This window comes from Pelecanus crispus, chromosome 7 (assembly GCF_030463565.1).
Source record: "Pelecanus crispus isolate bPelCri1 chromosome 7, bPelCri1.pri, whole genome shotgun sequence".
Lineage (NCBI taxonomy): Eukaryota > Metazoa > Chordata > Aves > Pelecaniformes > Pelecanidae > Pelecanus > Pelecanus crispus.
In genome coordinates, this window is record NC_134649.1 from 37612484 (window position 1) to 37636586 (window position 24103).

Below are 24103 nucleotides of genomic sequence, written 5' to 3' on the forward strand. Positions count from 1 at the left end.
GTGGTCACGTGCGGCATGGGGCACATCACCTCTGGGGGCACTTCTGTCCCTGCCTGTACCCTGCTTCCCCTCGCCTCCCTGGGGTCCCTGACACCCAGCCCCAGCCACTGTACAACCTCTCTGGGCATCCCCAGCATCACCCAAAGCCCAGCTGTGGGATGCAGCTGATGAAGGTAGCTTGTTAACTAGGAACTCTCGGGCCTCAAGCAGTGCTGCTGGCTCCTCATCCTGCTGCCATTGTCCCCACTGTCACCCTCCCTTTCTTGCACGCTGGCCCCGTGCCGTTGCAAAGTGCTGCCGGCCCTCGGCAGAGCCCTGCTGGTGCCTGGCCTTCCCCTCCCTCGCTGTCCCCGAGAGCCAGCCCGGCCTCTGCGGTCAGGCTGACCAGGGCTGCCTTCTCCTGCCTGACTCAGCCAAGGGGGGGGGTCGCATCCCCACGGTGTCACTGCTCCCTCCCTGAGCCCTGTCTGCGTGGATGGCAGAGCCTGGCCGCAGTCCAGCGCAGCTTTGTGAGACGCTGGTGTGCGGCCACACCGGCAGCAGCCTCCAGACACAACAGTTTATAGGCAGGAAAAACTTTCCATCCCTTCACAGCAGCTGTGGGGGGAGCCAGGGCACGCACCCGCCCCATGGGGAGCCCTGGTGTGGGGGCACAGCGGGCTCAGCCTGACCCCAAGCCTGGCTGCAGCAGGACCACTTGCCTCCATCGTCCTTCACCCACCAGACCCTCCATGCTGCTGCCCTCGCCCCCACTGTGGTCCCCGCAGCCAGGAGCATCCCCAGAGCTGCTGGGCAGAGAAGGCAGCTTGCCAGTCACGGCTTCACCCTGATGTGATACTTTGCTTCCTTCTCCCGTAGGGATGTGGCAGGATGGGGGCTGCTGCAAGATGTCCCCTCCAGCGCAGAGGAGCTGGGGGTCTGCTGTCTGTTCCCCTTGTGAAGTGCAGCCTGGAGGGCTGGCACAGCCGTCTCCCACCCCAAACCCCTCGGGGCAGGCCTGCAGAAGGTACAGGGTGGCCAGTTCCCTGGCCCATTTTGTGGCCCCTGGGCTTGCTGGGGAGCCCTACGGGATGGTACAGGGGTCCCCGAGGCCACATTGTGAGTGTGATGCTGGCCCTCCAGCGCCCTCCCCAAGCTGGCTGCTGGTGGGGGGAGGATCCATGGGTACCTTTCCCGGGATGCTGGGGGCGAGCAGCTGGGTGCCACAGTGGGGAGCTGCCGGTGGCGGTGCTGGGAGACATTCCTGGAGCATGTCCCAACCGGCCCCTGCGGCAAGCGAGGTTCCCCCTCCAGCTCCAGCCAGCTCCTTCTCCCATCGCCCGCCTTGGTGCCAGCCCCCTGATGCTCCCCTCCACCTGAAAGCCCTCAAATTTAAGAGGGCCTGGGGAGGGGGCAGCTCCCTTCCAGCAGCACCAGAGCTGCTCTGTTCATCCCCGCTGGCATGGGATGCCCATGCCATGCTGGAGCAGAGCGTGCTGCCAGACCACCGTAGGGCCAGGAAACTAAAATCCTGTAAGGGTTGAGCTGAATCCCAGCCCTTGCCGGATCGGCACTGCAGGGAGCGGCTGTGGGATGTGGAGAGGGTGGCCAGGGCGCAGGACCCATGGCACCGTGGCCGCAGCTGGCTCTGCAGCCCAGCAGGCATCTCACCCTGCCACGTCTCACCATGCTGCGTGATTCATCTTTCCTGCTGCCCGACGCGGGGCTGAAAGCTCACCTGGGGCTGAAGAAAACAGATTTTCCTCGTTTCCCGCTAAGGCAGTGGCGAGGCTGCCCGCCTGGCAAGCGCAGGGCAGGGAGAGGCTCAGCCCCAGTGCTTCCCACGTGCCCACTCTCAAACTGGGGGGCTCCTGTCCCTCGGGGTAGTGTGACCCCCGTGGGCCTCGGCGCTGGTGCTCCCCCCTCCCCATGCCTGCAGCCCAGGGCAGTGCCCTGCAGGGACCAGGGCCAGTGAGACCTGGAGAGATGTTTTGGGACTTCTCATGATCTGAGACTTATGGGGCAGCAGAGGCTGTGCCACGAGGGGGCTGTGTGGCCAGCTGACGAGTGGTGTTTTGGGGACCAGGGTGGCATGCACAGGGCAGGCAGGGGCGAGGGGCTGGGGTTAGGGTCAGCCCTGCACACTTTGATCAGTGTCAGTAGAGAGAAGTCAATGTGCTTTGGGGCCAAGCCAGCTGAGAGATGGGGAACCCCAAGCCTGGGCTATGGGAATAAGGACTGGTGGCCTGGCTGCCAGCCCGCCAGGCTTGGGAAAGGGCCGACAGCTTTTCAGGATGTTCCCGGAGGGACTAGCGTGCAGCGGCGCAGGGCGGCCGCGTGAGTCACTCGCACCTGGTGCTCTCCCTCCGCCGAGGCAGCACCGTCCTGCGCCCGGGGCCGCGGATTCCTTCCCCAGCCCTGGTATGCGGGTGGGGGGAGCTGGGAAACACTGTGGAGGGGGATGCAGTCTTGTTTTGGGGACCCAGCACCCCTGCATGTCCCCCTCCAGTGCCAATGCAAGGGGGATGCTGCTAGCAAGACAGTCAAGATGCTCCTGGGCTGCTGGGCTGCCTGCGGGGTTGTGGGGTATCGGGACAACCCCACACTGGTGCCTGCCACGTTCCCGGGGGCCAAGGTGGCAGACAGAGCCCCCGGCATGGCTGCAAAGCATTGCTGCCCCGGTGCCTCTGCCTGCGGTGCCTGCTGGGCAATGCTTGCTCCAGCGCTGCCCCCGTTAGCTGGGGCGACCCCCGGCCGCCCGTGCCCTGCTGCCGGCACCGCGCCGTGGGGCTGCTCCGCCAGCTCCGGGCCCGGGGCCAGCCACAGAGCCCTTGGCAGACCCCTCTGCTCCCTGTTTAACGAAGCCCCTTGTCTAATTGGGACAGGCCGCCCTGCCTTCATTAAGCGAGCTCTGGCGGGAGGAGGGTTTGGGGACAGTCCTGACCTGGGGATGTTGGACCCACGGCTGGACCCACAGAGCTGGGGCAGGCAGGGGAAAACCTATGCCCATGGTGAACTTTGGAGCTGGCTGGCCAGGTTTGGGGGCCGGGGCTGGGGCCTAACGAGAGGAAGGCTAACGAAGAGGAGGGGATGCACTGCTTGCTGCGCCTTTAAGAAGAGTGGGGGCATCGCCACTCCTCCCCTGCTTGGGAACAGTGTGTGCCTGGGAAAGTTGCCTGCAGCCGGCCCTGGAGCATCTTTGCTTGGTGGCAGGTGGCCCTGCCCCGGGCCCCCAGCTGTGAGGTGGCCCTGGGCCCCAGGGACCCCGTTGTCGCTCCCCTCACTGTCCACAGGAAGATGCCCCCAGACCTGCCTGCTGCCCTGCCAGGAGCCGGAGGGGAGCCCCTGGGCCAGCGGCCAGGAAGGCACAGGTACACGGGGTGCTGGGGACAGGGGGATGCGGGGTGACCAAGGGGACAGAGGGGAGGTGGCATGGGACACATGCTGGGGCCATGAGCTGGGGTCGGCCCCAGGTGAGGACAGGCACCAGGGGGGAGGATGGGGTGCAGTGTGATGCACCCCAAGGAGCAGTGTGGTCCCACGGGGTACCCTGCAGACGAGGGGCACCCTGAGGGTCAAGGGTGCACCCTGGGCCGAGGAGGAGCCCCAGGGGACAGTCCTGCCAGTTGCTGGGTGGGCAGGGAGTGAGGCCAGGGCAACGCAGGGTCCCTGCCCACCTTGCTGGGCATCCTCTCCCTTTCACCTCCTCCCACCAACTGCAGTCACACCACCAGTAGCTTTCCAGCATGTTTCTCCAGATCTGGCGTAGGTTTCTGCCACCAGTCTGCTCTGGTGGCTGCTGGGAGATGGTGTCCGGAACAGGGCAAGAGGATGTCCCACAGGTGGCTCCAGGGCAATCCCTGTATTTGACCCATGGGTGTTAGGGTCCCACGTGATGGGTACCATGAGCTCTGGGCACAGGAAAGGTCCTGGCCGAGGCCCGGCCATCCTGCAGCCTCGTGAGAGCTGTGCTAGCGTGGGGAGCGACTCTTCTGCACCACCACCGTCCCTGCCAGGGCTGGTGTTCAGAGCCAGGCTCTAACCCAGAGGGGACCAGGGGCTCGGGTCCCCATGGCAGCTCCATCCAGCTCTGCCCAGGGCCAGGCAGTGCCCTGAGGTCCCTGGGGACACATTCCCATCGGACGGATGAAGTTGGGTGGATGGAAGTGTGCGGCTGGCTCCCAGCTGGCAGGTCCCAGAGCTGCTCACCACGTTCCTGGGACATGGAGGATGGAGATGCTGGAGGGAAAACTGCGTTGAGCCTCACCGGGGGCCTGCTCAACCCTGCACCGAGGTCTCCGTGGCGAGCCCAGCAGAAACCCTTCCCGGGGGTCTAACCCCCTCCTGCTTCATCCCCATCCCGGAGCCCTCCAGCCACTGCCCAGGGTGCAACCGTGGGGGAGCCAGGGGTGGCACTTTGAGGGGAACAGCCCGAAAAGCCGCTTTCCTCCCCTCCCTGGAGAACGGGTGGGAAAAGCCCTTTTTGGGGGGCCGGCCTGGGCGGGGGCCGCGACGCTCCGGCTCCCCCCCCGGCACCGCGCTCCGGGCCGCCCTCAATAAAGGGGCGGGAGCGCCGGGGGCCGCTCCGCGCCGGCACCGCCTGCGCCCGGCTCGGCTCGGCACGGAGCGGCTCGGCACGGCACGGCACGGAGCAGCACGGCTCGGCTCGGCGCGGTGCAGCCCCGCGGGGGGCGGTGGGTGAGTGCGGGCGGCCGGGGGGGGTGGGGGCAGTCCCGGGGGTCCCGCTGCAGGCGGGGGACGCTGCGGGGCAAGACCGAGCCTCCCACACGGGCACCCGTGGGCGCCCGCCCACCCGCGCCGGGGCGGCCGCCGGGCTCGCACTCCTGGGTTCAGCCGGGCCGGGCTGTGCTTGGGCTCAGACCCGGCGTGGCCATCACGGTGGTGTCGGGCCGGGTGCTCCCCCCCCCCCCCCGCCCCAGCAGCCGTGTGCGTGGGAAGCGGCGGGGCGTGGGGGGTCGCGGGCAGGGCTCGCCCGCCCTGGCTCCCCGCTGCCCTAGAGCACCCCGCTTTTGCCACCCGTCCTGGGGTGACGGGGAGGGGCAGGAGCGGCCGGGGCGAGCCACCGGCGGTGCCGAGGCGCGGAGCAGGCAGCCGGGGCAGGCGGGAGGCAGCGGGAAGGGCTTGTGGAGGCAGAGCCCGCGCACACCCTGCAGCCGGGGCTGGCAGCCTCCCGCCGGCCGGGGCACGGCTCCCCGGGGCGTCGAGCGGCGAGCGGGGCGGCGGGCCAGGCCCGGCCAGGCCGCACAGGGCAGGCTGGAGCGGGGCCAGGCCCCGGCTGGCGCGGGGCACGCGCGCGACCGTGCCCTCCCGCGCCTTGGCAGCACCGCCGGCCTGCGCCGTGCCATGGGGCAGCCGCCGGCGCTGCTCCCGCCCGGCCAGAGGCAGGCCAGCCACTGCCCACCCGCTCCTTTTCGGTGAGCCGGCAGACCCGGCGCGCTGTGCGGGTGCTGGGTGCTGCTGGCCGCTCCTCCGGCGTGGGGGACGCGTGGTAACGCGGGCGGGCACAGCCCCACCGCCTCCCTGCCCCGGCCCAAAGCGAGGGCTCTCCCCTGCGCCGTGGAGCGCCAGCAGCGGTGCCCAGGGCGACGCTGGCACCTTGCCCTGCCGAGGCCACCAGGCATCCCGGTACGGCATGGTGCTGGGACCTCCTGGGCCCTGCCGCTCCGTCACCACCGTATCGGATGCGTGGGGCTGCTGCGGGGCGGTGATGGCAGCATCCTCTCCCACAGGCTCCCACGATGAGCAGCCGGCTCCTGCTCCTCGCTGTGCTCCCCGTGCTCCTGGGCCCCCCAGCTGCCACGGCGCAGAAGAGGAGCCAAGGTGGGTGCTGAGCACTAGGTGCACGGCGAGGTGGGGGCAAGAGGGGCCCTGCACCACTGTGCTGTGGTGCCGGTCCGTGCCCTGAGCGCCGTCACCACCCCGCAGCGGTGTGCGAGGACGTGCTGGAGGCCGACATCGCCTTCCTGGTGGACGGCTCGTCCAGCATCGGCAGGAACAACTTCCGTGCCATCCGCACCTTCATGGATGACCTGGTGGGGCCCTTCGTGCAGGTGGTGGGCGAGAAGGCTGTGCGCTTCGCTGTGGCACAGTACAGCGACGAGCCGCGGTGAGCCCCGGGGAGAGGGCATGCGGGGCAGCGGGGCAGCAGGGCCGGGAGGTGATACGTCCCCCTGTGTCCCCCAGGGTGGAGTTCACCTTCTCCCAGCACACTGATGGCACAAGCGTCCGGAGGGCCATCCAGCAGCTGAGCTATAAGGGTGGCAACACACGGACTGGTGCCGGCTTCCGCTACGTCGCTGACAACTTCTTCGGCCCCACGCACCTCCGGCCCGGGGTCCCCCAGGTACATGCAGGGTGGGGGCCCTCGGGACACCCGGGGGGGACGCAGTGGGTCTGCAGGCCCCGGGCTGGGTCTCACAGCTCTTGCCCGGCCCCGCAGATCTGCATCCTCATCACGGATGGCAAGTCCCAGGATGATGCCGAGGGGCCAGCAGCGAAGCTGAAGAGCCAGGGCATCAAGGTCTTTGCTGTGGGTGAGCAAGGCTTCGGCACCAGGCGAGGGAGTCTCCCGCTGGGTTCAGGGTCCCTGCCCTTACCCATCATCTCCTTCCCTGCCAGGGATCAAGAACGCTGACCGCAAGGAGCTGATCAGCGTGGCCTCGATGCCCACCGATGCCTTCTTCTTCTACGTGGGTGACTTCAAGCTGCTGGGGACGCTGGTGCCGCTGATGACACGCAGGGTGTGCACAAGCGTCGGGGGCACCCCGCGCCTGCTGGGTATGGGCCCTTATCCTCCTCCCACGGGGCGCGGGTGCCAGTGGTGCTGGGTGCAAGTATGCACTCACCCGGGGTGCACCCTTAGCACCCATCCTCCCCAAAATGCCCTCCTGGCCATCCCATCCCACCGGGCACGTGGCTGTGCTACCCTAGCAAACTCTCCCCACCGCCACACGCACCCTGTGCTTCCCTGCAGATGGGCTGAGCCACACCGGCCCCTCCAACCTGGAGATTCTGGAGCAGGGCCTCGACCAGCTGCGGATCCGCTGGACGGTGGCCAGCGGCCCCGTCACCGGCTACCGGGTGCAGCGTGTGCCGCTGACGGGGCTGGGGCAGCCGATTGTGGCAGAGAGGCAGGAGGTGAGTGCTCCCACCTGCCTGCTCGGAGTCCCCGGGGGTCCCCGGCGGCTCCATGCATGGCCTGGGGACAGCGAGGGGGTGACACTGTCCCTGCCCAGGTGAGCCTGGGGCCGCGGGAGACGAGCACTGTGCTGCGGGGCCTGCGCGTGGGGACGGAGTACCTGGTCACTGTCACCGCTCAGTACGCCAACAGCATCGGCAAGTCGGTGTCTGGCCGAGCACGCACCCGTGAGTGTCCATGCCCACCGGGACGCGGGCAGGTGCTGGGTGCCTGCAGCACACGGGGCTGGGGGCTCATCCCTGGCTCCGTGTGCCCCCAGAGAGCCATGCCGGCTCCGTGCTGGATTTCCGTGTGGTGGAGACTGGACCGACCTTCCTGCGGCTGGCCTGGAAGCATGGCCCTGAGCCCCCCCAGGGCTACAGCCTCAGCTACGCTGTGCAAGGTGAGGGGACGGTCCCTGCGAGGGGATGGTGCTGCCTGGATGCTCTGCCTTAGTGCAGCCCCGTGAGCCGGGCAGGACATGGCAGGGGGTTGCAGGGCAGGGTGCATGCACAGGGGGTTGCATGCTGAGAGCACTGTGGGTGTGTGCACGCCTGCCTTCACCGCGGTGGCCGGCGCTCGTGCGCAAGCTGTGGGGCATGTGTGCATGCAAAGGCATGGAGGCGGTGTGCGTGTTCCTACACCCGGAGGCTTTGGTGCGCAGGGCTCAGGGTGTGTGCTCGGGTGTGCGCAATGGCCGGGGGCCCGGTGTGTGCCCCGGCCCAGGGCTGGGAGCACAGGCGTGCATGTGCCCCCACAGTTGCTGCATGTGGGGGGTGGGCGGCAGACCCCCGTCCCAGCCAGGCGCTGGGCTGGAGCCGCACACCTGGCAGCCCCTCCCTGGCCCTGGGCGCTCCAGGGGTTGCCCCTGCCCTGGCTGCCATCCCAGCCTCTCCCTGTGCTCCATGCTCCCCACCCCTGGCACTGCCTGGCATCCCCAGGGCAGGGTGCCGGCTCACAGACACCCCTTCCCTGCTGGGCCCGGGCGCGTGCCATGCCCCCGTGCCCATCCTTATCCCTCCGCTTCCCCCCCAGGAGCAGTCCAGGGGGAGGAGAAGAGCCTGGGGGCCAGCGCGCAGTCAGCCACGCTGAGCAACCTGCGCCCTGACACCGAGTACGTGGTGACGCTCCGACCCCGCTACGTGCAGCAGCCCGCTGTCCCCGCCACCCTCACTGCCCGGACACGTAAGCACCGCACCGGGCCCTGGGCTCAGCTGGGGACAGGGATGAGTTCCCAGCACAGGGGTGCCCCTCCAGGCACCATGCCCCATGGGGATGGGGCTGCCTGGCCCGTTGCTGCCTGGGGCAGGCCAGGATGTGGATGTGGGCGAGCACGACTACAAGGTGATGCTCTGAGCTCCAAAAGGTGCTCCCGGCGGGGGTGCAGTGCTTTGTGCTCTCCCAGCTCTTTTGTAGCCTTATGGGAGCGTTTCTGCTGGAGCTTTCCCCACGTGACGTAAAAATGTTGACTGAAAAAATGCAGGTTTTTTTTTATAAATTCAAGCACCATGCATTTTGGGAGGAAAGCGTGGTTTCTGCAAGGGTGGTGGGCTGGGCAGGAGCTGGGGCGAGGCCCTGGGGCAACACCTTTACAAACCTCAAATTTTGGCAAACCGATTCCTTCAGCTGCCCCAGGCAGTGTTAACCCGCAGAAAGTATTTAAGGCATTAAGAGGAAGGTGTTTGAGCTCTGCTGGAGCTGGGATGCTTTGAAGGAGCCACCCAGGCGTGGGCTGCACTTGGTGGCCTCAGTGCGGTTCAGCATCCATGAGCAGGGGCAAGGGGGCTTCCCCCTCCGCAGAGCAGGCGGTTTTGTGGGCAAAGGTGCTTCCCGCTGCCTCCTGCCCCGCTCTCACGTGGGTGTGCAACGGGCACCTCTCGCGTGCAGGGCAACCAGCAGGCGTGCAACACTTGGCCGTCCACAACGTCTCGGCACAGAGCATGCTGCTGGCCTGGCAGCCCGTCAGTGGTGCCACTGGCTACCGGCTCTCCTGGGCGACCCTCACAGGTAGGTGCCCGTCCCAGAGCTTGTTCCCCTTCTGCTGGTGGCCCCAGGGAGGAGGGACAGGAGGGGGGCGGTGGCACCCGCTCTCCGGACACCCCAAGGGACTGCTGTGCTGGCTCTCACAGGGCAGGACAGGCACAGGGTGGACCTGGATGCCGGGCGGACATCACACGCACTGGGGGGGCTGCAGCCCAACACCGACTACGTGGTGACGGTGACCCCACTCTTTGGGCAGCTGGAGGGGCCCACGGCCACCGTGCGGCAGAGGACGGGTAGGTGGTGGGTATGGGTGATGCCATCCTGCTGCTGGCCTCTGGCTCTACCCCTGGTGCCATTGCAATGGGATGGGGTGGGGACCATCCCCCATGGCCCCACACCATGGTGGTGCTCCCTACCCTGCCGTGTGCGGGGCCAGGGACACGCCGGGGTGGGTGGCTGGCGGCAGAGCAGCACGGGGCAGCCTGGCCCACGGGGTCCCTCTTGCAGAGGCGGGTGTGGAGCAGATGCTGCGGACGAACATCCTGAGCCCCACGTCCATCCAGGTGCTCTGGACTGGCACCCGCGATGCCCACGGCTACCGCCTGGAGTGGAAGAGAGCCACAGGTGGGCTTGGGGCACCTGGTCCCCCTCACAGACCCCCTGCCCTTGCAGCCAGCAGTGAACCTCCCCTCCCCGCAGGACCGGAGCCCCCCAGGACGGTGTCACTCCCCAGCAGCGCTAACACCTATCAGCTGACGGGGCTGCAGCCAGGTACCGTGTACCGCATCACCCTCTACACGCTCTACGACGGCGGGGAGGTGGCCACTCCTGTCACCACCTTCCAGACAGGTGAGCGACCACCACGGGTCCCCTGGTTTTTCTCCCACCCTCCTAAGCCATTGGGATGGAAGGACATCCCGCGTGGCATTGCTCAGCCCAGGGAACCCCCTTGGCTATGAGACCCCCAGCTCTCCGGTCACAGCCCATGGTGAGGATGGGGGCCACGCTGTCCGGGCTGCATGACTCCGTCCGTGCCTCACCGTGTCCCCTCACAGGTGTGGAGGCACCCGTGGGTGCCGTGTCAGACCTGCGGCTTGTCGAAGAGGCGGGCAGGCGGGTGCGGCTGGGCTGGACCGGCGTCCCCGGTGCCACTGAGTACAAAGTGGTGGTGCGCAACAACCAGGGTGAGTCTGCGGGCAGGGGCGGCCCCCGGGGGACCCTGGCTGGCTGGTGCTGAGGTTCCACAGCCACCTCGCTCCTGGCAGACGGCACAGAGAAGACAAGGCGTGTCCCAGGCAGCCAGACGGGGCTGGAGCTGGGTGACCTCCGGGAGGGCATCATCTACCTGGTGCGTGTCTCAGCGCTGGCCGGTGGCCGGGAGGGCAGCGCTGCCACGCTCACCGTCCGCCTCAGTAAGTCCGTGCCAGGGTTTGGCAGTGGGAGTCCTGGTGCTGTTTCTCCCCCTGGCATGCATTGGTCCTTTATCATCCTGCAAGCCTGCAGGGCACCAGGGCAGCCGCGGGGCCCCTCTGGGCACCCCAAGGTGATGCCGTGGTGCCGTGGGGTGGTGCAGAGTACCCGGCGGTGGGCGGCATCTCGGAGCTGCGGGTGACAGAGGCCGGTCCCAGCCAGCTGCGCGTCACCTGGCGAGGGCTGCCAGGCGCTGGGGGCTACCTGCTGACCTGGCGAGGCAGCGACGGTGAGTGTGGGGACCGCAGGGTGCTGCGGCTGTGGTGCCGGAAGCCTTCCCAGCCCAACAGTCTCTCCTAGGTCTGGAGCAATCCCGCTATCTCCCCGCCGACCCCACTGCCTTCACCATTGAGGGGCTGCGCGCTGGCATCGTCTACACCGTCGGTGTCTCAGCCATCGTGGACGGCCGTGAGGGCAGCCCTGTCACTGCCACAGGGAGGATAGGTGAGGTGTCCCCCCCACACGTCAGTGCCGGATGGTGCCGCTTGCGACAGGCCTGGGTGACGGTGGCCCTCTCGGTGTCACAGCACCCGAGCAGGTGGGGACTGTGTCCCAGCTGGAGGTGCAGGCATCCAGGAGCAACGTTGTCCGCGTCACCTGGGTTGGTGTGCCGGGAGCCACTGCCTACCGCGTGGTGTGGAGCCGCAGAGACGGTACCGTGGGACGGGGACGGGGACAAGCTGTGAGGGTGCTGGAGCGGGGGGCTGACGCCATGGTCCTTGGCAGGGGGCTCGGAGAGCAGCCGGCAGGTTCCTGGCCACACCAGCTCCTTCGACATCCCCGACCTGGAGGGTGGTGTCTCCTACACCGTGAAGGTGACGGCGCTCATTGGCAACCGGGAGGGCAACCCCGTTTCCATCATTGTCACCACCCGTGAGTGCCGGGGCAGGGGGCTGTGCCAGGGTGGCGCCAGGCACCCCTGCCCCTAATGCCTGCCCCTCTTCCCCACAGCGGAGGCAGCCCCAGTGCCTCCCATCAGCAGCTTCCAGGTGACAGAGTCTTCGGAGCACCGCCTGCTCTTGGCCTGGGTGCCAGTGGCTGGTAGTGCTGGGTACCGCCTGGTCTGGCGCCTGGCCGAGGGTGAGTGTGGCTGGCTGGCACCCCTGCACCCCTGCCAGCCCCCGCACCCCACCCCCTCACCCCTCTCTCTCCCCGGGCAGGGGGGCCTCAGCACAGCCAGCAGCTCCCAGCCACCGCCAGCTCCTATGACCTGGGGGGGCTGGAGCCAGGCCGGCGCTACCACATCAGCATCACCAGCCTGGCCAGTGGCCAAGAGAGTGAGCCAGCCACCATCACTGCTGCCACTGGTAAGGGGCTGCATGGGGCCAAGGGGGCATCAGACCCCCGGGGTGGCACTGGCACCCAGAGGGGCACCGGGGGACTGGGCTGTCCCAGCTTCGGGCAGGGGGAGGGTGATGGGTGGGGGGCAGGGAGTGGGGTGGGGGCTGCCCCATGGGGCCTGGCCACCCTTTTCTCCTCCTCCTCAGCAGCTGCCCTGGCCCACATCACCAGCCTGCGGGTGACAGAGGTGCGGAGAGACTCGGTGACACTTGCCTGGACCCCTGTCCCTGGAGCCTCCAGCTACGTCCTCTCCTGGACCCCCCCGACAGGTGAGGCAGGCAGGTCCTCTCCTGGACCCCCCCGACAGGTGAGGCAGGCAGGTGGCCCCGGGGCGGGGGCCAGTGTCCCCACGGGAGCTCACTGGCCCCCCTGACTCTGTCCTCTGGGTGGCAGCTGCGGGGCAGACGGGGCGGACGCTGCCCGGCGCTGCCAGCTCCCAGCAGGTCTCCGGGCTGCGCCTGGGCCAGCGCTACACCTTCACCCTCCGCCCGCTCCTGGGGAGCACGCCGGGTGCCGAGACCTCCATCACCGAGCGCACAGGTACAGCAGCGCTATGCTGCGGGGCTGGGCTGGGCTTGTCCCCTCTCCGCCAGCGGCTTCACCCCTTCCCTGTGCCCGCAGTCTGCAGGGACGCCCGTGGTGACATCGTCTTCCTGGTGCACGGCACCCGTGACAGCTCCTCCAGTGCTGATGCCGTCCGCACCCTCCTCTCCAGCACCGTGTCCGCCCTGGGGCACCTGGGCCCCGAGGGCACCCAGGTATGGGGCTGCCGCAGTGGTGGGAGGCTCAAGGGGCACAGGCGGGCAGCAGTGCCCACCGCTCCCCCACGCCCTCGCAGGTGGCTCTGGCCACGTACAGCTACCGCAGCCTGCCCTGGCTGCTCCTCAACCACTCCAGCGACCTGCCCGCCGTGCTGGAGCAGATCCGCACCATGCGCTACGAGGAGCCCAGCGGCAACGCCATTGGTGAGGGGCTGTGCCGGGAGCTGGGGCAGTGGCCAGTGGTACCCCGCTGACTGCCCCCTCCTCCTCCCTCCCCAGGGGCAGCCATCACTTTTGCCAGGACCTACCTGCTCAGCCCCGGTGCGGGGCGCCGGCCCGGTGTACCAGCGGTGCTGGTGGTCCTGGCTGATGGCCCCTCCGGGGACGATGCCATCACCGCAGCCAGGGACGTCAAGGCCGGGGGTGAGGATGGATGGGGTCCCAGTGGGGTGTGCAGGGAGGGGGCCGCATCCTGCAGGGCGCTGAGGGTGCTTTCGGCTCAGGGGTCCAAGTGCTGGCGGTGAGCTTGGAGGGGGCGGACCGGGAGCAGCTCCAGCGCATGGTCACTGGCGAGGACCCGCGGTACATCTACCACGGTGGTGGTGCCCTGGCAGAGCTGGAGAGGGAGCTCACCGACAACCTCTGCACCATCATCTCCACCAGGGTAAGGGGCCAGGGTGCTGCGGGGGGTGTGGAGCAGGAGCAGCCCCACGGGGGCCAGGGGCTTCTCCTGCCCTCGGGTTCACACAGGCTTCCCTTGTCTTGCCAGCCGGAGCCAGAGCCGAGGCCGAAGCCCTGCACTGTGCAGTGCCCCAAGGTGAGCATCCCCGTGCCATGCCATGCCGTGCCATGTCATGCCATGCCGCCGGGGCTCAGGGACCCCGAAGCTTGCTGACGGTAGCAGTGCAGTGGGGAGCCGAGCAGGGGGGTACAGCCCCTAACCCTAACCTCTGTCCCTTTGCAGGGCGAGAAGGGGGACCGCGGTGAGGCGGTGAGTGTTTTGGTGTCCCCCCCACCACTGGTGGCTCTACGGGGGTTGCATCCCCCCAGACCCCACTGATGCCAGCCCGCAGGGGATGATCAGTGCTGACTTTGTCTCCGCAGGGACTGCAAGGACGCCCGGGGCAGCCGGGCCCCCCTGGCGAGCCGGTAATGTCCTGCTGAGGGGCAAGATTGGGGGCAGCTCCCTGGTGGGGGGCAGTGACATGGTCCCCAGGTCCCCTTGTCCTGCTGGCGGGTGGGTGCCAGGGCAGGCACCTGTCCAGCCCTGACTGCAAGGACAGAGAAGGGGACGTCCCTTGGCCACTGCCCACCACCCAGCCCGTCCTCTCCACTGTCCTTCTAGGGCCGCCATGGGCTGCCTGGCCCTCCAGGACCTGTGGGGCCACGGGGTCTGCCAGGAGAGAGTGTCGAGCAGCCGGGCAAGAAGGGGGACAGGGTGAGTACCTCCAATCCCCTCACCCAGGCACCCCCTGGGTCCTCAGGTACAGGGACCCAGCCCCGTGGGGATCTCTCTCTGCCCCTCATTTCTCCCTCCTCCTCCTCACCCAGGCAGGAGAAGGGAACTGCTTGGGGAGTCCTGGTCCAGCTCCATGCTGCTCCCTTGCACTGCAACAGCACACAGGGGAAAGGCCCTGGCTCTGCCATGGGGCTGTCCTGGGCTCCCAGTGCCAGGACCAGCACTGCCTGGGGTGCTGGGGGCGGGTCTGGCAGTGCTGGGATGTGCCGGGCGCTGGCATGATGCTCCTCTCTCCTGCAGGGATTCCCCGGAGCTGATGGGACACCAGGAAGCCCCGGACGCCCTGGGAACCCCGGATCCCCTGGCCAGCCGGTGAGTGGGGGGTGTCCCCCTGGGTTTGCTGCTGCATGGTGGGCTCTTCCCATCACCCTGCCTGCTCCCTGAGCCAGCTTCTGCCCACCTTTATCCCTGTGCTGAGGGGGTCTCCGTAGCTGGCAGGGTCACTGCTGTCCCCAGTATGTGTTTCCCAGGCCAAGTGTACTGGGTAGGGACTGTCCATCCCTGCCTTGGCTGGAGCCCCTGTCCCGTCCCGTCCCGTCCCGTCCCGTCCCGTCCCGTCCCATCCCATCCCATCCCATCCCTACTCCCCCGGCTGGCAGGGACACACATTCACCTCCTGAGCTGTTGTTTTCCAGGGCACCCAGGGCGTTCCTGGCCCCCGAGGGGATCCTGTGAGTATGGCCCCATCCCTCCCCAGCCCCACTCCCCCAACCCCATGCCCCTCACTCTTGCCTTTCATTCCCAGGGGCCGCGGGGGCCGATGGGGCTTTCTGGCCTGAAAGGGGAGAAAGGCGAGCCGGTAGGTGATGGGCACAGGGCTGCCCTGCGGGGGTCCCTGGGGGGCAGTGGGGACCCTGATGGGCACATCCCAACCCTGGCACTCAGTGTCTGGGTGACCCCAGGGTCTCCCCATCTCCCTGCCGGGCCTCTGGCCTCAGGGAGGCACTGCGGCCCCTGTCCTGCACCAGGGACACAACAGGGCACATGGGGACACTGAATTTTTTTTTCCTCCCTGCCCTGGTTCAGGGAGAGCCCAGGGTGGTCGTGGATGGAGGACAGGGGCTGCCAGGCCGGAAAGGGGAGCCGGGCACACCGGTAGGTATAGGGGTGGCGATGCTGGGGGGTCTCCACCAGCAACCCCAGCCTGTGCCGCAGCCCCAGCTAATGAACCATCTCTGAACTCCAGGGCAGCCCTGGCCCCCCTGGGAGCCCCGGCCCACGGGGACCATTTGGTGATCCAGGCCCCCCCGGTCCACTTGGACCCATGGGGCCACCGGGACCTCCGGGAGAGTTTGTAAAGGTACGTGCCCCATGGTGCTGCGTGGGGACGCCTGGGGGGATGTGTGGACAGACAGACGGAGGGACAGCCAGCAGCTTGAAGCTGCTGTCCTGTGCAATGGTCCCGGTCCCGCTCATGGGCTGTGCCCACGCACACATACACATGCATGGGCTGTTGCTGATGATGGGCAGTGTGCAGAGGCACATGGCATGCATGTGCCCCAATACCACTGGTGATGGGCTCTGTCCAGCATGTTCCCCATTCGAGGGGGCATGGGAAGAGCCCAGACCTGCCCTTAACTGCTTTTTTTTGTCCTTGCAGGGGGAGAAAGGTGACCGAGGTGAGAGGGTGAGTGGCTCCATGTTTCCCTGGCTCCTCTGCCCTCTTGGACAGAGGTCCCGTGGGTGCCCGAGGGCACTGCAGTCCCCCCCAGGGTGCTGGGAAGGACTGAGCTCTCCAGAGCTGTCATGCAGGAGCTGACGCCTGTCTCTGCAGGGCCCCCCTGGAACTGTGGATGGGGCAGCGCCTCGAGGGGAGCCTGGCCCCCCGGTGAGTCCAGCCCTTGGGTCAGTAGGGACGGTGGAGGGGTTGCAGCAGCTGTGTGTCCCCAGGGCTGAGCTGTGTCCCCAGGGCTGAGCTGTGCTCTCTTGCAGGGCCTGGCTGGGGACCCTGGGCCCCGGGGACCTGCCGGGCCCCCTGGCCTGAAGGGAGAGAAGGTAAGAAGGCAGTGGGGATGCTCTGCGCTGGGGCCGGACCCTGCACTGCTGTCCAGCAGGGATGCCCATCCCCATCTCATGGGCATCCCCATCTCACGGGCATGGCCATCACCTTTCCTAATCCACAGGGCGACAGCAATGAAGGTTTCCCAGGGCCACCTGGCCGCCCCGGGGACCCAGGAGACCGGGTGAGTTTCCCAAGAGAAGGTAAGGCGGGCAGGAGCTGGCCTTGCTGGCAAGCCAAGCCCCAAGGGCATGCCGGAGGGCTCCTGCTCTGGCCAACCTGAGCATTTGCCCTGCCACACTGAAGGCAACATCTCCATCCTCCTTTGCAGGGCCCTCGGGGACCGCCGGGGGAGCAGGGCAGGAAGGTAAGTGGTGCGAGGGCTGAAGGGATGCTCTCACCTTGCCTTTGGTGGGGGGAAAAGGGGTCTGGGTGCTGTGCTGGGACCTGTGCTGTCCCCTGTGGGTCCTGCTGCTCCTGACCCCATCTTCCTCCTGTGCCAGGGAGACCGCGGGGCACCGGGCGAGCTGGGAGAGATGGGCGAGAAGGTGAGACGGTGCTGGAGCAGGACGGTGCCATTCAACAGTGTCGGCGGGTCCTGGTGTCCCTGTGGCCCCACGATGGCTGTGCCTGGTGGTTGCTGTCAGAGCCCACTTGGTCTTGGATGGGATTTGGGGCCAGGCCCCGAAGGGCTCTGGGGCAGCCCATGGGGCAGGGTCAGTGTGGTGTGCGGGGAGGAAGGCTCCCTGAAACCCTCCTCTGCTTCGCTCTGCAGGGGGACCGTGGTGTGCCAGGCCCCGAGGGCGAGAAGGTAGGTGGGCTGGGGTGGCTGCAGCAATGCCGGGGTGATGCCTGCTCTGCCCTGTGGCAGCTGCTCTGGCACGGGGTGGGAGGATGCTCCTGACACCTTCCTCTTCCTCCCCTCCTCCAGGGCGAGGCAGGAGCCCCGGGGCGCCCAGGCCTGTCAGGCAGAGAGGTGAGTCAGGGCAATGGCTGTGGTGCTTTGGACTCGGCACCCCAGGAGTGGGGGCTGCCATGCCTCGGGTGCATGTCCCCAGGCACCACCAGCCCCCTGAGGTCCCTTCTTTTGCTACAGGGAGCTCCAGGACCAGCTGGCCCCCGTGGGGAGAAGGTGAGGGCAAAGTGGGGTCCCAGCAGGGTGGCAGGGGACTGCTGGGGAAGGGGCCAGCAATGACACCCATCTCTCCACAGGGTGATCCGGGACCACCTGGCAAGCCGGTAAGTGATGCTGCCCAGCAGGTCCACCTCTGCCTGCCCCAGCCGGGACAAGGAGCGATGGGCAGCACCCAGCACGGTCCCCTCTGCTTCTCCCCTAGGCTCCCAGCGTGGCTGGTGTTGGAGGAGAGAAGGTAACCCTGCCCCGGCTGTGCCCCCCTGGCCCCAAGCTGGCACCCCGTGGGGCACGGCCATGGGCTGGGGTGGGGGGACAGCACAGCTGGGCATCATCCTGAGGGGATGCCCATGCTGGTCCTCAAACCTGGCTGTCCCCAGCTGCAGTGGGGGGAAGGAGGATGGTTTTGGGGGGGGCTGATGAAGCCATTTCATCTGCTCCAGGGTGACAGAGGCTTCCCAGGACCAGAAGGACCTCCTGGCCCCAAGGGCGACACAGGAGATAAAGGCGCCCGTGTGAGTACTGCCTGGGGATGGGGGGCACAGGGCTCACGGTGCCCGTGCTGTTGCTCCACGCTGCATCCATTTGTGTCTAGGGTGCCCCTGGCCTGAGCATCCCGGGGCCAGCCGGCCCCAAAGGCGAGCAGGGCGATCGGGTGAGTCTGGGTGTGCCCTGGGGCTGGGGCTGATGGGGCTCTGCCCCTAGGCACCGGCTCACGGCCCTGGTTCCTCCCCTGGCATGGGGCCTGGTCCCCGGTGACACGTGCTCTCCCTCTCCAACAACCAGGGTATCATTGGCCTCACGGGCAGGAGCGGCCCAAAGGTAATGTCACTGCAGGAGGCATCACTCCTCCATCCATCCATCCATCCATCCACTGGGCTCTGGAGGGGCTGTCCAGCACGCCACGCCGTGATGCTGCTCCAGGGAGTGGAGGGTGCCATGCTGAGCCCCTTCTCCCCCTGGCAGCCCCCGCAGTCCCCTTGTGCTGCCCTGACGCATTCCCCCTTCCCTCCCTGCCTAGGGCGACCCAGGGGAGCCGGGGGAGAAGGGCGAGCCGGGCCGAGCAGGCACCCCGGGGCAGACCGGGCTGCGTGGCAAGGAGGTAGCGTGGGGCGAGGGGGGCGGTGGGCCCAGGGACCATGGGGTACTGGGACCCTGAGGAGGTGGGGGGCTGGTGGGCAGCAGGGGGTCACTGGTGACTTGTGCTTTTCTCCCCCGGGCTGGTGCCCACTGACCTGACCTGTGCTGCAGGGAGAGCGTGGAGAGAAGGGTGACGAAGGCACCCCGGTAAGTGAGGACCCCCTGGGACCACTGCCCCCTTCTTCACTTCCCCGGACTCACCCCTTCTCTCCCCGCAGGGCGAAGCGGGTCTGCCTGGCAAACCTGGAGACAGGGGCCCCCGGGTAAGTGCGGGTCCGGTGGGCACCCCGGGGTGGGCAAGATGCCCAGTGGCCTTGGGCTGGCTCCCGCTAATGCACACCCTCCCTCTGCTGCCATCCAGGGCCTCCCCGGCTACCGTGGCCCCCCCGGGGAGAAGGGCGACTCAGGGGACCCGGGTCCCGAAGGCAGGAACGTGAGTACCACTTCGTGTGCACGTACTGCCCCGCGGGCACCCACCACCTCAGCAACCCCATTGCCCTGCACCCACCCCTACCCCATGGGTACCCTCCACCCCGTGGGACCCACCGCCCCATGGGTCCCCTGTCCCCTCCTCCCCTCACCCTGTCCCTCTCTCCGGCAGGGCAGCCCCGGAGCACCAGGCAGCAAGGGTGACCGCGGGGAGCCGGTGAGTGACACTGGTGGGGGGGCGCGGGGTCACCCGCCTGGCCCCCACCCCGGAGCCAGCTCTGCCCTGCCTGGGGCCGTGCCAGCTCCCCTTAACCCGCTTCCCTCGCCCTTCTTTCAGGGGCTTCCCGGACCCCCAGGACGAAGCGTAAGCTCTGCCCCCACCCCTCTCCCTGCCCATGGCCAGTGCCCAGCCCCATGCGCTCTGACGGCCCCTCTCTGCCCCACAGGTCGACGTGGGGCTCGGAGGACTAGGGGAGAAGGGCGAGAAGGTAATGAGTGGGTCCCCTGGGATGCTTGTGGTGGGCTGCCCTGTGCTGTCCCCCACCGGGCTCTGGCTGTGTGCTGGGGTCCCAGTACACCAAGCCCTCCCTGCCCAAAACAGCCCCTGCCATGTGGATCTGATATGCACTGTGGCCGACACATGGGATGCGGGGGGCACGTGGGATGCGGGGGGCACATGGCATCAGGGGGCACATGCAATCCGGAGGCACGTGGGCTCACGCCCCTGAGTGGTGCTGGGAGGAGGGTGATGAGACAAAAGGTCCCTGCAGAGCTGAGATCCTCGAAGGAGCTGGCGTGCTCATGGCTCCCCAGCCCCGCAGAGATCCCACAGCAGTACCGCATGCTCTGGGTGCTCCATTTTTACAAGTCAGCTCAGGCTTGAGGCAGTTTTGGCCACAGGTTGTGCTCTGTGGGGTGCTGGAGGGTGCCTCGGTCCCCAGCCATAGCCAGTGCCTTCCCCCCGGCTCGGCTGGCTCTTTTTTCAGCCCATGCCCATATTTTCAGACCTTTGCTATTATACCACCCTTAAACCACACAGCATAAGCAGAGGTGCTCAGCACGGGCTCTGGCATGGGCTCAGCATGGGTGTTTGCGCTGGCAGTGGGGCAGTACCCTCTAACCAATGGTGCCCTTCCCTGGCAGGGAGACCCCGGGGACCCCGGTGAGGACGGTGCAAAGGGTGCCCGGGGTGACACCGGCTCCCCTGGCCTGCCTGGAGAGAGGGTAGGTGCCTGGTCTCTGGTGCGGGAGGCGGCAGGAGAGCAGGACGGGCAATGTTCTGTGGGAGAGCCAGGAGTCCTGGTGTGCAGGGGGCAGTCGGCGAGCACCCAGGACCCCCCGTTTTCCTCCCATACCCCACTGCTGAGTGTGTCTCTCTCTTGCAGGGCGCGGAGGGCCCCCGTGGCCCTGCTGGTGCACGGGTGAGTGCCCCCTTCCCCACGAGGGGCTGAGCGGGGGGGTCTGCGCCCTGCTCTGCTCCCGTTCAGTGGCGATAATGCTCACTCCTCTTCCCACCCCGCAGGGTGACCCTGGGGACCGAGGCCTGCCAGGAGAGAAGGTGAGGGGGCTGGGAGCTGGGGGCTGCCCCACAGCACCCCTGTCCTGCCCCATGGCTTCAGCCCTCCTGCCCTGCTCTCTTACAGGGGGACCGTGGCCCACCGGGGCTGGATGGCCGCAATGGGCTGGAAGGCAAACCTGGGCCCCCAGGCCCCGCTGGGCTGCGGGTGAGTGTGGTCCAGGGTGGGGGGCACAGCTGCCCCCGGGCACTGTGGGTGGGCGCTGCAGGATGGAGGCGTGATGGGGCAGGAGGAGTTGCCCCCCTGGACACCCTCTGCTCTGGGCTGAGGATGCTCGTGGGGGCCCCATGGCAGGGTGAGGATGTCCCTGCCCTCACCTCCTCTTTGTCTGCAGGGGGACCCAGGGAAGCAGGGGGACCCCGGCCGGGACGTAAGTATCTCTGGGGAGGGCGCATTTAGGTTGTGCTCCCACTGGGGCGATCACACTTGCAAGGGACCAATATCCTGTCCTGTGCTCCTTGGTCTGGGGCAGTGCAGCGGGGCCATCCTCCATCCCTGCCACGCTCCTTCCTCCCAGAGCTGGCTGGGGGAGGCAGGCACTCTGCTCCCCTGTGCTCCCCTGTGCTCCCCTGTGCTCCCGTCTCCTTTCCCCACAGGGGCTGCCTGGGCTGCGTGGGGATCAGGGACCGCCTGGCCCCGTGGGCCCCCTGGGACCACCCGGCGTCCCTGTAAGTACTGGCCACCCTGTGCCCTGGGGACTCATCCTGCCCCATGCCCTCTGCAGTCAGTCCCAGCCGGCTCCGTCTGCTGGGGCTCGCCCCGTGCTCAGCTCCCTGCTGTGCACTGGGGCCGTGGTGGGGCCCAGGGACCCCCAGCTGCCGGTGCCGGGGGAAGCACCGGGGGGGCTCTCTCACTGCCTCTTCTTCCTCCCAGGGCAAACCCGGCGACGACGGCAAACCCGGCCTCAGCGGCAAGAATGTGAGTAGGGGGAGCCTGGCTGGGCTTTGGGCCTCGCCCAGGTGTCCTGAGGGCTGGTGATCCCAGTCCAACATAAAGATGAGGGGGGCATGCTGCAAAGGGCCCCTGCACTCTGAGCTGTGCCCGCGGTGCCTGTCCCCATCCTGTGTGGTGCCCGTGCCAGGGGTAGCTGGGGCGGTCGAGCTTGGCGCTGACTGGCAGTCTGTGTCCCCAGGGAGAAGACGGGACACCGGGAGAGGATGGGAGGAAGGTAAGGAGCCAAGCCCCGGGTGGTCCCTGTGCGGCCTCTGCACAGTTACCACACACCCGGTGACTTTTCCTTGCCCGGGTCCAGGACTGTCATTTTGGGGCAGCATTCCTCTAACTAACTCCTTTCCCTCCTGGTTAGGGTGACAAAGGTGACGCAGGACCCCCTGGCAGAGATGTGAGTACCTCCCCGCAGAGGAGTGTGGTGATGGGGGGTGGTGGGTACATGCCCCCAGTGGGTACAGATCTGGGTGCCTGGGTGCTGGGGGTGACGCTGCTCTCTTGGCAGGGCCACAGCGGTGCCAAGGGTGAGCAGGGGGACAGAGGTGTGCCAGGCCCCCTCGGCCCCCCTGGACTCCCTGGTGTCCCGGGGCAGGTCGGCCCCCCAGGCCAGGTACGTAGTCCTCAAGCCCACGGTGCCACCCAGCACCAGACCCTGGAGTCCGGGCTGCTGTGGGGCAGGCAGGACCCCTGCCCACGGCTCCCTTGGGGCACTGCCCCATGTCCTTGGGTGCTGAGTGCCATTGTGTCCCCTCTGTGTTTTCCAGGGCTTGCCAGGCCTCCGTGGGGTGGCCGGACCAAAGGTAGGTGTGCCTCTGCCCCCAAGCCCCCCAAGGCAAAGGTCTGAGGGACCCCATGCCAGAGGGGACGAATCCTTGGTGGGACTCCCTGCCCCCAGGCTGTCAGGGCTGGACCCTGGCACAGGAGTTGGGGCCAGGCAGCCTGGCTCTGCCCCCCCGACGCCTTTGCTGTGTTTCAGGGGGACCCGGGGGAGCCCGGACTGCAAGGGGAGCCGGTGAGTACCCAGGACCGAGCCTGACAAGCTGTGAGCACCCCAGGGTGGTGGCAACCATAGCCCCTGCCCAGGCAGCACCAGCAGTGTTAACTCTGAAACCTACTGAGGGCAGCATCAGCACTGCTCGCCTCACCCACTTCACATCTGTACCTCTTTGCATTCCCTCTCCTTGCAAACCTAGGGGCGACCTGGCAACCCTGGAGCACGCGGAGATCCTGGGACTTCAGTGGTGAGTCCCCCCCTGACCTCCTGACCTGCTGGGCTGGGACGTCAGCGCTGGGGGACAGAGGACCCTCCACAGCCCCCATGGTGGGAGCAAGCCAACACCCACTTATTTTTTTAATGTCTTTTTTTTTTTTTTTCAGAACATTGAACGTAGCCTGGAAGCACTTGGCATCAAGGTACGTAGTCCCTGGCTGTTGGGCTGGGGGCTGTTCCTGCCACGCGGCAGCAGGAGGGGGGACATGGGAGGTGGTACAAGACCCGAGCAACCTGGGATGGGTTGGTGGGGCCGTGAGGTGCTGCCACGCTGGCTTGCACTGACCCCCTGACCAGTGGCTCTTTCCTCCCTCCCAGGTTTCATCCCTGAAGGAGCTCACGGGTGCCTACGATGGGAGCTCAGACTCATTTCTGCCAGTGTCCGAGCGGCTGCGGGGCCAGAAAGGCAGCCAGGGGGAGCCAGGAGAGAGGGGACCTCCAGGCCGAGAGGTGAGCGGAGCAGGGCTCGATGCCATGCCCAAACACGCTGCCCCTGCTCCCCCTGCTCCCCCTCACCCGGGCTGGTGGGGGGGCCCCCGCAGCTGGTTCAACCCTGGGATGCTCAGGGGGACCAGAGAGCCCTGGCACAGGGCTGGTTCTGGCAGTACGGCGTTATATTTTGCAGGGTTCCTTAGGCTTCCCCGGCGAGCGAGGACCCAAAGGTGACAAGGGGGACCCAGGTGCCCCTGGCCCCGAGGGCCCCACAGGCCGTGCTGTGGGTGAGCGGGGTCCCGAGGGGCCGCCCGGGCAGCCAGGGGAGCCTGGCAAACCGGGCATCCCTGGGGTGCCGGGCCGGGCCGGGGAGCTGGGGGAGGCCGGGCGGCCCGGCGAGAAGGTGAGTTTGTGCGGAGGGGTAGGGCGAGGGCTGGGGACCCTGGTCCAGGGACTTGGGGACAGCCCCGTGATGGCCACCGCGTTGTTTTCCCAGGGCAACCGGGGCGAGAAGGGCGACAGGGGCGAGCAGGTGAGCTGGGATAGGGACACAGTCCCCTCTGTCCCTCATGTGCTATGCACCTCTCGGCGGGGATGGGGTGCTCTCCAAGGGGCAGGGGGATGCCCTGTGGGGGCCAGGAGTGGCTGCATCAGGATGGCTCTGCTCCCCGGTGCCCTACTGTCCCTTTGATGCTCAACCTATTTTTCTCCCCACCCCAGGGCAAGGACGGCTTGCCGGGCCCCCCAGGGCCCCCAGGGCCCAAGGTAGGTGATGGCTGCTGCTGGGGACTGTCCCTAAGGGGTGCCAGCCTGCACCTCCGGTGATGGATGGCCACATCCAGTCCCCTGGCATAGGAGCCTGGGGAGGGCTGTGCCCCTGGGGGGACCTTCCTGGGGTCCCCTGGGTGCCGGCCCTGACTGCACC

At 67.7% G+C, this 24103-nt stretch overlaps 1 protein-coding gene across 1 annotated transcript in view; it reads left to right on the forward strand.

Moving 5' to 3' along the window:
- The first annotated feature begins 2527 nt into the window (after positions 1 to 2527).
- Positions 2528 to 24103, forward strand: part of COL7A1 (collagen type VII alpha 1 chain) — a 32457-nt gene continuing 10881 nt past the window's right edge. Inside the window, 81 exon segments of the mRNA XM_075714598.1 lie at positions 2528 to 2656; positions 2658 to 2699; positions 2701 to 2826; positions 2828 to 2883; positions 2885 to 2963; positions 3273 to 3350; positions 5730 to 5820; positions 5926 to 6106; positions 6184 to 6343; positions 6440 to 6533; positions 6619 to 6777; positions 6974 to 7137; positions 7236 to 7365; positions 7458 to 7580; positions 8213 to 8362; positions 9065 to 9184; positions 9307 to 9453; positions 9668 to 9784; positions 9860 to 10009; positions 10216 to 10344; positions 10426 to 10572; positions 10734 to 10859; positions 10931 to 11074; positions 11158 to 11283; positions 11357 to 11503; positions 11582 to 11710; positions 11791 to 11937; positions 12121 to 12240; positions 12365 to 12511; positions 12593 to 12729; positions 12810 to 12936; positions 13012 to 13155; positions 13236 to 13396; positions 13502 to 13549; positions 13697 to 13723; positions 13837 to 13881; positions 14078 to 14170; positions 14492 to 14563; positions 14887 to 14922; positions 14997 to 15050; positions 15278 to 15346; positions 15438 to 15551; positions 15852 to 15878; positions 16026 to 16079; positions 16184 to 16246; positions 16375 to 16434; positions 16582 to 16617; positions 16754 to 16798; positions 17026 to 17061; positions 17182 to 17226; positions 17347 to 17382; positions 17463 to 17489; positions 17588 to 17620; positions 17826 to 17897; positions 17978 to 18037; positions 18169 to 18204; positions 18404 to 18484; positions 18634 to 18669; positions 18741 to 18785; positions 18884 to 18955; positions 19124 to 19168; positions 19289 to 19315; positions 19398 to 19439; positions 20095 to 20175; positions 20337 to 20372; positions 20474 to 20509; positions 20595 to 20675; positions 20863 to 20898; positions 21125 to 21196; positions 21402 to 21446; positions 21661 to 21696; positions 21835 to 21870; positions 21982 to 22086; positions 22241 to 22276; positions 22453 to 22488; positions 22670 to 22717; positions 22854 to 22889; positions 23065 to 23196; positions 23372 to 23581; positions 23675 to 23710; positions 23899 to 23943. Of these exon segments, the coding sequence (XP_075570713.1) occupies positions 2528 to 2656; positions 2658 to 2699; positions 2701 to 2826; positions 2828 to 2883; positions 2885 to 2963; positions 3273 to 3350; positions 5730 to 5820; positions 5926 to 6106; positions 6184 to 6343; positions 6440 to 6533; positions 6619 to 6777; positions 6974 to 7137; positions 7236 to 7365; positions 7458 to 7580; positions 8213 to 8362; positions 9065 to 9184; positions 9307 to 9453; positions 9668 to 9784; positions 9860 to 10009; positions 10216 to 10344; positions 10426 to 10572; positions 10734 to 10859; positions 10931 to 11074; positions 11158 to 11283; positions 11357 to 11503; positions 11582 to 11710; positions 11791 to 11937; positions 12121 to 12240; positions 12365 to 12511; positions 12593 to 12729; positions 12810 to 12936; positions 13012 to 13155; positions 13236 to 13396; positions 13502 to 13549; positions 13697 to 13723; positions 13837 to 13881; positions 14078 to 14170; positions 14492 to 14563; positions 14887 to 14922; positions 14997 to 15050; positions 15278 to 15346; positions 15438 to 15551; positions 15852 to 15878; positions 16026 to 16079; positions 16184 to 16246; positions 16375 to 16434; positions 16582 to 16617; positions 16754 to 16798; positions 17026 to 17061; positions 17182 to 17226; positions 17347 to 17382; positions 17463 to 17489; positions 17588 to 17620; positions 17826 to 17897; positions 17978 to 18037; positions 18169 to 18204; positions 18404 to 18484; positions 18634 to 18669; positions 18741 to 18785; positions 18884 to 18955; positions 19124 to 19168; positions 19289 to 19315; positions 19398 to 19439; positions 20095 to 20175; positions 20337 to 20372; positions 20474 to 20509; positions 20595 to 20675; positions 20863 to 20898; positions 21125 to 21196; positions 21402 to 21446; positions 21661 to 21696; positions 21835 to 21870; positions 21982 to 22086; positions 22241 to 22276; positions 22453 to 22488; positions 22670 to 22717; positions 22854 to 22889; positions 23065 to 23196; positions 23372 to 23581; positions 23675 to 23710; positions 23899 to 23943 (6906 nt within the window).